The following is a 14,454-nucleotide window of genomic DNA, read 5'->3' on the forward strand; positions in this document are numbered from 1 at the left end:
CTTTCAACCTCTTAATGTGTAAAATATATGATAACTTTAAAAATAGAAAAGGCAGAAGGAAAAAAAAATTTCTGGACCAGTTACTTCACTGGGATGACCAGAACCTGTTGAAAATGATCCCCAGCTGCCCCATCTAGTAAGTCCATCCCAGCTCAGTCCTGATTCCTGCCTGGTCCAGTGTCCCAGCCCTTGCACCAGCACCCTTCCTGACGGACATAATGAAGAGTGAAGCTGCATAGTCTGTGACTTTTTCTAGAATCAGACCTAACCTGGATCCCTGAGCATGTTTGTTAGACTTTTATGTCTCCTTATCTTTGGGTTTTTAAGCAATTCTCTAGCATTCGGAAAGAGTGAGTGTTAACCAAGTCTATATTGTTGAGGGCATTTTACTCAGAAGTGTTTTATTCACAGAATTATTTAAGTGTAGTTAGTAGAGAAATTATTTTATATCAGACACTTAAGAAAAGCCAGAAAATTATTGGATTCTGAAAGTTCAACTCTTTTTCATTTTTGGTGTTTGCAATTTTGATGGGCAAGGATGTCTTAGAATGAAATCCCTCGCCATTTATACTACCCATTTCTGAATGATCCTGATAAATTGATGTCTGTTGAGTTACTTATGTGATAATCTGTGAAAACATGTCTTTTCATTTGTCACATACTCCTCAGCATAGTCAGGTACAATCTCAATTTGCAAGTTCAATTCTCAAACATTATGGTTTATGAGGATAAAAATATTAATCCATGATAAAACAGTTCTTAAAAAATAAAGTTCTTCACACATAATTGAATTAAAAAAAAATAATTATCTCATACTTTTCTGCATTTTAAGGAAAAGTAATATTTGTTTGAATATATTTTATAATGAGTAACTTGCATTTGGGGCATTTTTTATATCATAAAGTTAACTTGTAACCAGTAAGCTACTGTAATTCTGTGTTAATTCATTGGAAGAGGGGACAAATGCCTTTTTTGAAAAGATCTACAGAAATGTCAACATTGTGAGAGGAGAGGATGAGCCTAGGGCAGCTCCCTGTTTGAAAGCCAGAGTCCCAAATCTCCTTCCTCCTATTTTTAGCAAAAATAGCATTAATAATGTTCCACATGTATTGTGCACTCACAATGCATCAGGCACTGTACCAGGCACTTTTTCTGCATTATCTCATTTCCTCCTCACAACAACTTTACAAATCAGGAACTGTGGCTGAAGCAGGTAAGTCATTTGCCCAGTGTTACATATCTGCTAAGCAGTAGAGCCAGGATATGGACCCAGATCCCTGATTCCAGTAACTGTGCTCTTGACCTGTTCCATGTATGCCTGGAACCTTTGCAATTACACCTGGCTCTAGATAAAAAATGTAATGGGCAAAATATTTTCCTCTTCTATAAAAAAGATAAAAAGGCAGCTGACTCAGACAAGTGATACCAAAAATAAAACCGTGTACTGGGGCTTCAAAGGTTTCATCCAAAACTTATGCCCACCACTTCTCAATAGTTTGAAAATGTTATTAACTGAAATACAGTGAAGATGAATATGAAGATGAAAAAGGAAGCATAGACTGACTGCTTCTTCAAGGTACAAATTCTTCCCAACTTTTCTTTTTGACAGTTTCTTTCTGAATATGAAGTTGTTTCTGAACTTCAAAAACAACCCATATAGCTTTTCTTTTTCCAGCACGTGATCAGTACATGTGTTGGCAGACCTGTTGTAATCTTGAGTCACCTACAGTACATTTAAACGCGATTCTAATGGATTTCCTCACTGCTTACTGAAAAACAACACCACTCTCACTAATCTCATAAATAATTCCATTTCTCTATGCCAACATTAATTGGACTTACCTCACATGGTCAATCTCTTTCTTTTTTTCCTTGCAGGTGATGTCATTGTCTATATTAATGAAGTTTGTGTCCTTGGACATACCCATGCAGACGTCGTGAAACTTTTCCAGTCGGTTCCTATTGGTCAGAGTGTCAGCCTGGTGTTGTGTCGTGGCTACCCTTTGCCCTTTGACCCTGAAGATCCTGCGAACAGCCTGGTGCCACCCCTTGCAATAATGGAGAGGCCACCTCCAGTCATGGTCAACGGCAGACATAACTATGAAACGTATTTGGAATACATTTCTCGGACCTCACAGTCGGTTCCAGACATAACAGATCGGCCGCCTCATTCTTTGCACTCCATGCCAGCAGATGGGCAGCTCGATGGCACGTATCCACCGCCTGTCCATGACGACAATGTGTCTATGGCTTCATCTGGGGCCACCCAAGCTGAACTCATGACCTTAACCATTGTGAAAGGTGCCCAGGGCTTTGGCTTCACTATTGCCGACAGTCCGACCGGACAGCGGGTGAAACAAATACTTGACATTCAGGGATGCCCTGGCCTGTGTGAAGGCGACCTCATTGTTGAGATCAACCAGCAGAATGTACAGAACCTGAGCCATACAGAAGTAGTGGATATCCTTAAGGACTGTCCCCTTGGAAGCGAGACTTCTTTGATTATCCATCGAGGAGGTAAGATAAAACTGGCTCAGCAATTAAGTATGCAGTAAAATAGTAAGACCTTCACAATAATAGTGCATTGGTGGAAGTTTCTCTGGAGTCGAATGAAATCATACTTTTAAAAATAAAGGTTAAAAAAAAGAGTAACAGAAAAACATGAGTTCAGGAAGCTGTGTTTTTTTAATTTTCAGAATATATCTTTCCCTAGTTTATATTAAACACAACCAAAATAGTGCTTTCAGTCTCACAAATTTATAGTGCTGTGAACTTGGAAGGTAAACATTGAATCCCCAAGTATAAGTGGATTATAGTCCACAAATTTGTTAACGTATCAGTTGTAGAGACCTCAAACTGGTTTCCCATTGACTTAATTTTTTAAAAAACTGATTTTTCCAGTGGAATCAAAGCTCTGATTTGTGCTTAGGATTCCAGGCTTGCACATGGAAGCTGGTTCAACCCCTTCCAAGCCCTTTTAGAATCTTGATAATCCCCATAAAGACACTGGGAGCTGTGTCTCTGTAGAAAAATCTGTCAGAGTTGTGAACAGCATTGCTCAGGACACTTCCTCCACTACTAATGTCCCTGAATGTCACTGAATGTCACTAAGGGCTGCTCCAGCAGTAATTGCACATAGTGCCTGAGAAGGACGTTATGGAACAGGGTTAGGCTGAAGTGCCGGGCTGCCCTATTCCAGGTGGGAGCAGTGAGGAGTGTGGCGGAAACCCTGAACTCTGGGTGTTTTTCTCTTCTACTTTGTGGGGAAGGGATGGGCTAAGCATATCTCTACTACTTTGCTCTTGATTATCTATGAAACAAGGGAGAGAAAGAAGGAGAGGCAACAGAGAGAGAGGATACTTGAAAACAGTATAAGTGAAAGCATTCAGGCTAAGACCTGGTTTTCCACTTAACCAGATGTCTCATCTGTTATGCTGGGATAACCCTACCTAACCTATGGTAGTGTTTTTAGTATTGGATGGTCCACAATAGGTGCTCATTAAACATCTGTTGATTCTAAGTTAGCACCGAAGTTGCAGCAGGGACGGCTGGGTCAGAAGGAGCAGTACTGTGAGGAACTCATGCATGAAGAACACACGTGTGGCAAACATATGCGATTGCCTAGTCAAAGCACTAAAAACTGCACGAAAGCCCTGGCAGTTTGAATGCAAATGAAGTCGGCCAAGCAGAAAGAAGCGCCTTTTATGATTTATTTGGCCTTCTCCGCAGGTGTTTCCCCTTCAATAAAGTTTTTTCGTTGTTGTTCCCTTGTATGAAAAAAAGGCACCAAGTACTGAGCATTTGTGAGCAACACCATGCAAAGTATTACGCTCCTAAATTTACAAAGGAAAATAATATGCTAGCAGAACAATCCTACATATTCAATTTTACCTTCTTAAGACATTATCACAAAATAGTTCTTCATAATTAGTTAAATATTGACAGTGTATCTTCATTTCTCTCGTTGCTCATGAAGAGTAAAATAAATATTCTTAATTTAATAGTCATACCTTCATAATATGCAATTGAAAATCACATCTTTGTAACAGGTTCTTGATATTAAAAAGTGTAACTGAAAGTAGATATGCAGTATACACTGTATGATTCGTAGAAAAAAGTTTGAAAACATTTTATATATAATGACTTTTTTAAAGGCATGGGTGATAGAAAAACTGCATTTTGAACGTGTTTATATATTTATTATATATTACATATTATTATGTAATGTATTTTATATATATTTTTGCAATTAGTATCTTTACTAATTTTGTGCCTTCAATCAGCTTGTTCTGCCCCCCCACCCCCACCCCGACCTCCCCAACCCCGCCCCTGCCTTTCAATACTCAAATATTCCATTTTGTTTGCATTTGTGTTTGGGCATGAGGAAATGGCTTTCATTTGGTGGCTAGTGTAGAATTGCAGGATGTGATGTTTAAAATACAGTACTTCTAGTAAAAAACTGTGATGCTTAAAATACAGTACTTCTAGTAAAAAACCTCTTGTCTCCCAAATTCCTACAATTTACACTCATCTCTCTGAAATTAAGAGGAATTAGCACCACGGTTTTCGATGAAATGCACTTTGATTATATTAGTAGAGGCTACTTATAAGTGCTTAGGCCTCATTCAGATAAGTCGATTTTCAAGAGCGGGTTCAGGGCCTGAGTCCTTACGACAGGATCATGGTCGTTTGTTTTAATTATTTACTAGAATGTTTTTACTTAAAAAGCAATAATGTACATGGTTTAATTTTTTAAGCAAATAATGTCAGAAGGTATCAAGTGAAAAGCAACTCTCTCTTGTCCCAGACTTTCAGTGTTTTCCCCTCCAGAGGCTAACGTGTTTTCGTATATATACAGAAATTTTGTACTCTTAACTAGCAAATACTTGAATAAATACAGTATGTTTAATATAAATGGGATAATATTGCACATATATATGTCTTGCTCTAAAATCTTGATTACTAGAGTGTATTTACTTTTAATACACACCATTGTGGTTCAATTTATACACCATAAAATTCACCAATTGTAAGTGTATAAGGAGTAAATTTTGCTAAAATAATATAGTTGTGTAATAGTCGCCATAATCCTTAGATCATCCATCACCCCAATTTCACCGAGTCCCATATTATTTCTAATATGCTTTCTGAACAGTTTTGTCTTTCGACATTTTTTTATATAAATGGAATCATACAATATGTAGTCTTTATTTTTATTGTTGACGGTATTACAGAAGTCCCCCGTTTTCTCCCTCCTTATCCCCCTCCCCAGGCCTTCCCCAACCTATTTTCTGTGTCCATGGGCTATGCATATATGCATATATGTCATTTGGTTCATCTCTTCCCATTCCCTCCACGCACCTTCCCTCTGAAATCTGTCATTCTGTTCTATGCTTCTATGCCTCTGGACCTATTTTTTTCATCAGTTTATTTTGTTCATTGGATTCCACATATAAGTTAGATCATGTGATATTTGTCTTTCTTTAACTGGCTTATTTCACGTAGCATAATACTCTCCAGGTCCCTCCATGCTGTCACAAAGGGTAAGAGATCCTTCTTTTTTATAGCTGCATAGTATTCCATGGTGTAAATGTACTACAACTTCTAAATTGACTCATCTGCTGATGAGCACTTGTGTTGTTTCCAGATCTTAGCTATTGTAAATTATGCTGCTATAAACATAGGGGTGCATATATTCTTTCTGATTGGTGTTTCGAGTTTCTTAGGGTATACTTCCAGAAGCAGATTGCTGTATGTAGTCTTTTACTTAGCATAGTGCTGTTAAGATTTACCCATGTTGATGCATTTAGGATTAGTTTATTTCTTTTTATTGCTGAAGTCGTATTCCATTGTATGGACATGCCAATTATTTTAATCCATTCACCAATAGATGGTTGTTTTCAGTTTTGGGCATTTATGAATATGGTGCTATGAACATTTGGATAGAAGTGTTTGTATGCACATATATTTTCATTTTTTCTGGGTAGATACCTAGAAATGGTACTGCTGAGTTATATGACAAGTATGTATTTAAATTGTTATGAAATTGCCAGAATGTTTTCCAAAATGACTATGTCTTTTTACATATCCACTAGCAATGTATGAGATTTCCAATTTCTGCCCATTGTTTCCCACACTTGGTACCCACAGTCTTTCTGATTATAGTCATTCTAATGGGTATATAGTGATGCTCTTTATGGTTTTAATTTATATTTTTCTAACCTTTTCATGTGTTTATTAGCATTCATATATCTTCTTTGGTGACATGCCTATTCAACATTTCACCCATTTGTGTATTTACTGGGAATTCATAATGCCCTAAACAAAGGAATTCGCTCTCTTGTTGCTCTTGTACAACCAAACCTCAATCCAACCCAACCCTCCAGAGTTAGATAATTTCAAAAGTGTATTATATTATACCTTCAAGGAATGATAACTGCAATGCTACTTAAATTATGTTAAAGCAGAGCGAGAAGAAAAACTATTTTTTGCTTTTATAACATCTACTATAACTTCAATAGTAAAGTCTGATAGTAAAAAAATAAAACAGAACCTGAAAAAGAAAAACTTTATCCCAATGTCAAATATTAATGTTGATATAAAATTACATATGAAATTAGAATAAGAACTTTAGAAGCATAATATGGTTTATAGAATGAAAGGGTAGTTCAATTATAAATCTCTTAATGCTATTCATCAAAGCGATAGTCAAAGCAGAAAATAATAATCATGTCAATAGATACCTTTTTTCTAGTTTTTGATAAAATTCATTATACATTTTTGACAAAGATTCGTAATGAATTAGGAATTGTGGGATATTTACTTAACCTGATAAATATTCATGTCAAATAAAAAGCTAGTATTATACTTAACTGTGTAAAATGAGATGGTATAAGCCAGGATTAAGACAGAAATTTCCATATTCTCCAATATTAATCCATAGTGTTCAAGAAATAACAGTTAAATGTATTATATAAGACAAATCAGAGGAATGCAAGTAGGAAGGGAGAAGGCAAAGTGATTGTTATTTGGGGTTTGGTTGGTGGGGGAGAGATTTTTATAACTTTTCTCAATTTTTCCCATAGTAATTAATCTTCTTAGAGTTTCTGTCTTGCCTCAGTTTAATTTTATAATTTATATTACCTTACATAAGTTTCTATTTTAGTCATGATTTTAAATGAATTTAAATATAAATAAATCAAGTGTTTTCTATTTTTTTCTTTTATTTTCCACTTTAACTTAAAGTATTTCTATTATTCTCATTTCTTATTGCTACTATTTCTTGATTAGGTTGACTATTTTTCTATTTTAATGGCTCAAGAAATATACAAATTTATATATAAACTAGTGGCCCAGTGCACAAAATTTGTGCACAGGGGAGTGTCCCAAAGCCCGGCCTGCACCCTCTCCAATCTGAGACCCCTCGGGGGATGTCTGACTGCTGGTTTAGGCCCGATCTCTGTGGGATCGGGCCTAAACCAGCAGTTGGACATCCCTTTCAGAATCCAGGACTGTTGGCTCCTAACCTCTCACCTGCCTGCCTGCCTGATCGCCCCTAACCGCGCTGCATGCTGGCCTGCTCTACCCCCGACTGCCCCCCTGCCAACCTGTTTGCCCCTAACTACCCCCCTGCTGACTTGCTTACCCCCAACTGCCCCCCCTGCCTGCCTGCTCACCCCCAACTGCCCTTCCCTCCTGGCCTGATCACCCCTAACCGCCTCTGCCTTGGCCCCGCCACCATGGCTTTGTCTGGAAGGACACCAGTCTAATTAGCATATTACCCTTTTATTAGTATAGATCGTTTGCTGGCCAGTGTTCAACCTAGTATGGAATAAGATAAGAAATCATTACACTTTCCATCCAAGAAGGCTGGGGTTTTTGTTTGTTTGTTTAATTGATTTTAGAGAGAGGGAGAGAGGAAGGGAGGGAGAGAGAGAGAGAGAGAGAGAGAGAGAGAGAGAGAGAGAGACATTGATCAGTTGCCTCATGCATGTGCCCTGACCAGGGGTCAAACCTGAAACCTGGGTATGTGCCCTGACTGGAGTCGAACCTGTCACCTCTTGGTGTATGGGAGGATGCTCCAACCAACTGAGCCACACTGGCCAGGGCAAGGAGTCTGTTTGATGTCTGGAATAAAGCGACTTTAGAGTAATTACTATAATCAATCCTTGTCAGGTATTGTGCTCTTATTTATATAAAAATGCAACAAAGCCTCCTATTGAGAACCTTCAATAAATTACTGTTGATCAGTATTTTAAAATATTTTTTTATGTTACTAGAGAACATGATCTTAAAAGTTTTCACTAGATCAGGATATTCCTTTCTCATACTGACAATATGATAAACTGGTATCAATAATGCACATCTCTTTCTTTTACACTCAAAGAAAATTTAAAGTATTTGAGAGGCAGCATAAATTACATCAGAGCTATGTTTGAGGGCAAAGCATAAAAAGTATGGGCACAGAGAATTGTGTCTATGTAGAAAATTCTGCTTTAAATTTTCAAAAAGCATATTACCAGACAAAAACATTATATCACAAGTTTTAAATTGCAGGGAATATATTAAAAGGAAATAAATGAGAAGCATTGATTTTTTTTATAATGGTAATATTTTTTCTTAAAGCAGATTTGTTTTAAAAGTTTCAGCCCTGCCCAGGTAGCTCAGTTATTTAAAGCATCATCCTGATATGCCAAGGTTGATCAGGGCACATATGAGGATCAATCAATGAATGCATAAATAAATGGGACAACAAATCAATGTCTCTCTCTCTCTCTCTCTCTCTCTCTCTCCTTTCCTCTCTAAAATCAATCAATACAATAAAGTTTAAATTCGCATAAAGGTTATGAATATAGTACACAGAACACCATATACCATTTACCCACATTGCTGTTAACATTTTGCTCCATTTGCTTAATAATATGTATGCGCGCGCGTGTGTGTGTGTGTGTGTGTGTGTGTATGCATGTGTGTGTTTCTGAACCATTTAAGACTAGGTTGCATATGTCATGCCACTTTACCCCAAATATTTTAGTATTTATTTTTTGAAACTACTTGTTTGAAGAAATATGTAAGCAGTCAGTTGGTTAAAGTTTTAAACAATACTTTAAAAGAAGAACTTTGAATTTTAAAACTAGCATTACCACATAACAAAAGTCTTAAGAAATCATCAAAAGAGATTTTAGCTCAAAAAATATTTAGCAAGATCTTATACAGGAATATTTTTAAGAGAGAAAAAAAGCACTCATTATGTGAAATGAGTGCTATCCAGAGAGATTAGGTGAAAGTCAAAATGAATAGCCCATAATCAATATTATGTAATCTGACTTCAACATCACTTCCTCCCACATTTCATTAGCCAAGACTCAATTATAGGTCTTACAAATTATGAAAGTCTGGAAAATGTGGTATTGCTTAGTGCCCAGGAATAGAGAATGGTTGGGGTCACAAATGTGGTAGATACTCTACCCTGGATATGTCTTATATGACTACTGATTATGTCAAAGCATGAGATGCAATCTTTTTATAATGACATTATAATGTGATTTATTTTAGGTTTTTCAGGTACAATCAAGTCATTAGTATACATTTTAAAATTCAAAGGGTCTCCTCACATTTCACTTCTCAACCCAACTTTCATGGATAAAGAAACTTAGACTGCCCTAGCCAGTTTGGTTCAGTGGATAGAACATCAGTCTGTGGACTGAAGGGTCCTGGGTTCAATTTCAATCAAGGGCATATGCCCAGGTTGCCAGCTATATCCCCAGGTAGCCAATCAATGATATTCTCTCTCTTTCTCTCTCTTTCTCTCTCTCTCTCTCTCTCTCTCTCTCTCCCTTCCTCTCAGAAATCAATAAAAATATATTTTAAAAAAAGAAAAGAAACATAGACTCAGAGTTAAGTAATTGGTCCACGTTCAATGAATATGTGTCTTGGCACATGGAAAGGCAATTTATGGTTCCACACATATTAGAAATATGAATAAATATCAATGACAAAGTAACCCATCCTAAGTATGGAAAATGCCACTGATTTCACATGACATATACCAACAGGGGAAATTGATGCATGGTGACCCTGAAGGTGAGAGAGACAGAGTACTGGAAATAGGTATAGAGCCGTTGTCTCACTATTCAAAAGTAGCAGAAACAGAACTGAAATCTATTTCTGCTGACTGTACCATCAGTGAGTTTCACATTATGTCAGCAAGCTTTGCTGGCTTCTGCCTGAACAAATAGGATTTATCCCTCCATTCTCATTAACTTAATAAGTGTTTGTTGAGGATCTACTGTGCTGGGCGCTGCTCTAAGTGCTGGAAGTATGGCAGCAGTCAAAGCAAAGTCCTGCCTCCAGAAGCTTATCTCCTAGTGGGAAATTAGGTAATGAACAAAGAAATACATCTTGGAGCTGAGAATGAAGGAAACTGAGAAACAACGTAAAAGAAAGGAGAGTGATGGGCATGGAAGATAGTTCTCTTATAAAAAGAGTAGTTAGGAAAGACATCTGTGCAGAGATCTAAAGAAAATAAGGGAGCAAGCTGTGTGGGAATCCAGGGAATAGTACTATAGGCAAAGGGAAGGGTCCAGGGCAGAACTGTGCTTGATGTAGTTGAGTAACAGCAACTGTGGTTGAGACTGAGTGGAGAAGAGAGAGACGGAATGGTAAATGAGTCAGAGACATTGTTGGGGCTGTAGGGAGGCAGGTAATGTAGAGTCTTATGTAGCCATGGGCCACAGGAAGGACTTTAGATTTTATTTTTGAGTGAAATGGGGAGTTTGTGGAGTTTTTAAACATAGGAATGATGTGATGTAACATTTGGAAAGTCTTACTGTGGCTGCTGTGTGGAGAATAATCTCTTAGCAGGCACATCTGGAAATAGGCAGACGAGTGAGTGGGCTTGCACAGCAATCCAAGTAAGAGATGAAGAGAGATTGGAGAAGGGTGATAGAAGAAGAGGCAGCAGGAAATGAATTCTGAATATATTTCAAAAGGATGTGGGTGGTATTTAAGGCTAGAGACTGAATGAGAACATGTAAGGAGAATAAATAAAGAAGAGAAACATTCTGAGGACTGAGGACTAAAACCCTCCAGTTTTAGAGGTCAGGAAGAGTGACCAGCAAAAGACTAAGAAAGCATGACTTGTGAGGAAGGAGGCGAAATAAGAGAGAGGGATAATTAGTGGCTTTATGGAGGGAAATATTTCAAGATGGAAGATGTGAATGACTGTGTCATGTACTAAGTAAGAGAGGACTGAGAATTTAACATTGGACTTGGCAACAGGATCATATATTTTGGGTTAATGTGATCAAGTTCATTTAAAATAACTCAGTTTTAAAAATTTGATTAACTAATTGGGGACAAGTCAACATCTGTGTTTTGGTCACTTGAAAACAAAGCTTCTTTTATATGTTGATCAGTAGCGTGCATTTATTTGCATATATATTCTGAAGTGGAAAAGTACCATCCTTCTCCTTTCATATGTCCCCTAGAGACAAGTGATTTTTTTCAACTCTTTATCATAAAGTTCAAGTAGCATAAAAATTAAAAATTTTAAAATGAATCTTCTCTTTAATCCAAAGAATACTCCCACTTCGCCCCATCCCCCACACATCAATTAAATAGTCAGGTTAATATAGCAATTGCTTTATTTAAAAATATATCTCTTGGCCATTTCTAAGTATAAATGGAAGAATGGACAGAAACAGTGATTATAGATGGTAAATCCAATATACATGTAATAAGATTTAGCTGTTAATTGTCTATTTGCTATTAACCTTGTATTTACCCCACTTACTAATTGAGGACACCTTATGTGCAAAGAAGCGACATGATATCATTGACATTCCCATAGTCACCAGTATAAATATAAATAATTGCTCTAATGGAGATAAACAGAAGTGCCAATTCAAAGAAACTACTGGTTTTTAAATACTAGCTAATTTCCCTCAAAAGCAAGGACTGTATTTTATTTACCATCTTTCCTCAGAGCTTGGCATGCGTGCTCGTTAAATTATGTTATTGTGTGGAAGACATTGGGAAAGGAGGGGAAGTCAAACAAAAGAATCAGAAAGATGTACGTGTGAGACAAAGAATACAACTGAGTGTACAAACATGGACATAATGATGTTTCTACTGATTTTCTTCTGTCAGGGCTCTCAAACCTTAGCATCCTTCCTTTCTGTTTGGTCATGAACCGAATATTTGCCTAAGTTGCTTCTTCCTTCTTGTTCATTCCACAAAGGTGCCAGGTGCCATTCTAATATGGGGACATCAGTGAACAAAATATGTCCTTGTTCTAATGGAGCTTACTTTTAATCTAATGGGTAATAACAGCCTAATCCTGTAAATTAATCTACTAAATGTGCTTGTTGTATGGCTGTGAAACCTGCCAGACAATAGTGTCTTCACTTAGGAAAAAACATAGAGGCTTTGACAAAAAACTCCCTTACTAGAATCAGCACACCAGGTTTCTGGTATATCACTGCTCTAATTCACATGGCTGTTTTGAGCATGTCACTTAAGTCCTCTGGCCACCAGCTCCCCATTTCTAAATTAAAAATAATCTGTAATGTTCATATCATCTCAAAACCTTTACGGTTCTTAATGTTTCTGAATTATGGGCTTATTTCTTTGTAATTGCGCATTCATTAGTTGGAAGCCCCAGGAGAAAGGGGGTCCATAAATATATTTCTTGCCCCCTCCTAATCTACAGTGGTAATTTTCTTGAACTCGCAGCCCAAAAGTTTATTAACCTCAAACAAAATTTGTCAGTAGCAGAATTTGAGATATTAAGAAATGTCAGAGAGAAAGAAAGAAGTAATGATGTTTCTAGCCAGCAATTTAGAAGCTACAGGCAGATGACCAAGTTTACGTTGCATAAAATATGTTCAATCAACTCATGCAAATTATTTTTATGTGGTGGGAGAGAATCTTAGTGTCTTTTAATTGACTTTAAAAAACAGTTATAAACTCAAATCTAAAAATGACCAACGTATGATATATTTACCAAGTAAGTTTCAAATTCCCCTGGTTCTATAAATGTTAAAACATAAGTAGCCAAAAATAAGTCACAATCCTCACTATCTGCCACTATCGTGTAATAAATTATATTTAAGAAATTATGCTGGTCATATCAAAAATGTTGCCTGCCTCTACAGTGCTAGTTGCTTATGCACGGGAGCAGAAAGTTAAGTGGAGCGAGTGTAGTTACAGGGATGTGCAAGAGAACCCCAAATGGTAAACTAAGGAAAACCTTGCCATGAAGCTTCTGTATCACAGCACCTGCACGTGTGCCCTTATCTACACTAATAAAAGAGAAACATGGTAATTAGCCTACGACCGCTACCCTTCCCATTGGCTAATCAGCATATCCTTATGCATATTAACTGTCAGCCAAGATGGCGGCCGGCAGCCAGGCAGCTGGAAGCGAACATGAGGCTTGCTTGCTCCAGTGACTGCAGACTCCAACGTTCCCCGCCTGCCTTGCCGGCCTCTGAGGTGGCAGTTTGAAACATTCTAAAAAATATAGAAGCTAAACAAAACCCCAGAAAACAGCTTTCAGCCAGCCGGGATCTCAGAGCTGGAGTTATACATTGTTTCGACTATAGAACGCAAACAATGCTTTCAGCAGCGGAAGCCTCAGAGCTAGAGCCAGAGCTAAGCTGGCCCAGAATAAAAGAAAAAGAAAAAGAAAAAAAGGAGCAGTTGGTAGCTTCAGTCAACAACCGCCAGCCTGAAAGCAGCCCTCAGCCCCTCACCCAGGCTGGCCAGGCACTCCAGTGGGGACCCCCACCCTGAAGGGTGTGTGACCAGCTGCAAACAGCCATCATCACCTCATCCAGGCTGGCCAGGCACCCCAGTGGGGACCCCCACCCTGATCCAGGACACCCTCCAGGGCAAACCAGCCGGCCCCCAGGCCTCTATCCTATATAGTAAAAGGGTAATATGCCTCCCAGCACCAGGATCAGTGGAATCTCGAGGCCTCCTGGCACTGGATCAGTGTAACAGGGAGCAGCGCCCAAACCCCCTGATCGCCCTGTGGCTCTGTGTGTGACAGGGTGCGGCACCCCAACACCCCCCCCCCCCACACACACACACACAGGCCCTGCTCTGTGTGTGACAGGGTAGAGCCATAACCTCCCCATCAGCCCTACCCTGAGTGTGACAGTGGCGGCGCCCCAACCCCCTGATCGGCCCTGCTCTGTGGGTGATAGAGGGCGGTGCCCCAACCCCCTAATCCGCCCTGCTCTGTGTGTGACAGGGGGCGGTGCCCTAACTCCCCTATCGGCCCTACTCTGTGCATGACAGGGGGGAGCTCCCCAACCCCCTGATGGGCCCTGCTCTGTGCATGACAAGGGGCAGCGCCCAACCCCCTGATGGGCCCTGCTCTGCCTGTGACAGGGGGCAGTGCCCCAACCCTCTGATTGACCCTGCAGAGTACGGAGCCCCAAACCC

At 38.8% G+C, this 14,454-nt stretch overlaps 1 protein-coding gene across 7 annotated transcripts in view; it reads left to right on the forward strand.

Annotated features, from left to right (window-relative positions):
* MAGI2 (membrane associated guanylate kinase, WW and PDZ domain containing 2) overlaps positions 1-14,454 on the forward strand; it is a 1,130,082-nt gene that overhangs the window by 916,178 nt on the left and 199,450 nt on the right. For all 7 annotated transcript variants that reach the window (XM_070424553.1, XM_070424554.1, XM_070424557.1 and 4 more), the window contains one exon: positions 1,879-2,517. In XM_070424553.1, coding sequence (XP_070280654.1) covers positions 1,879-2,517 — 639 coding nt within the window. The remainder of the gene's footprint in view (positions 1-1,878; positions 2,518-14,454) is intronic.

The sequence above is a fragment of the Myotis yumanensis genome, unplaced genomic scaffold, assembly GCF_028538775.1.
Source record: "Myotis yumanensis isolate MYYU_CA2020_CCGP unplaced genomic scaffold, mMyoYum1.0.hap1 SCAF_9, whole genome shotgun sequence".
In the NCBI taxonomy this organism is placed as follows: domain Eukaryota; kingdom Metazoa; phylum Chordata; class Mammalia; order Chiroptera; family Vespertilionidae; genus Myotis; species Myotis yumanensis.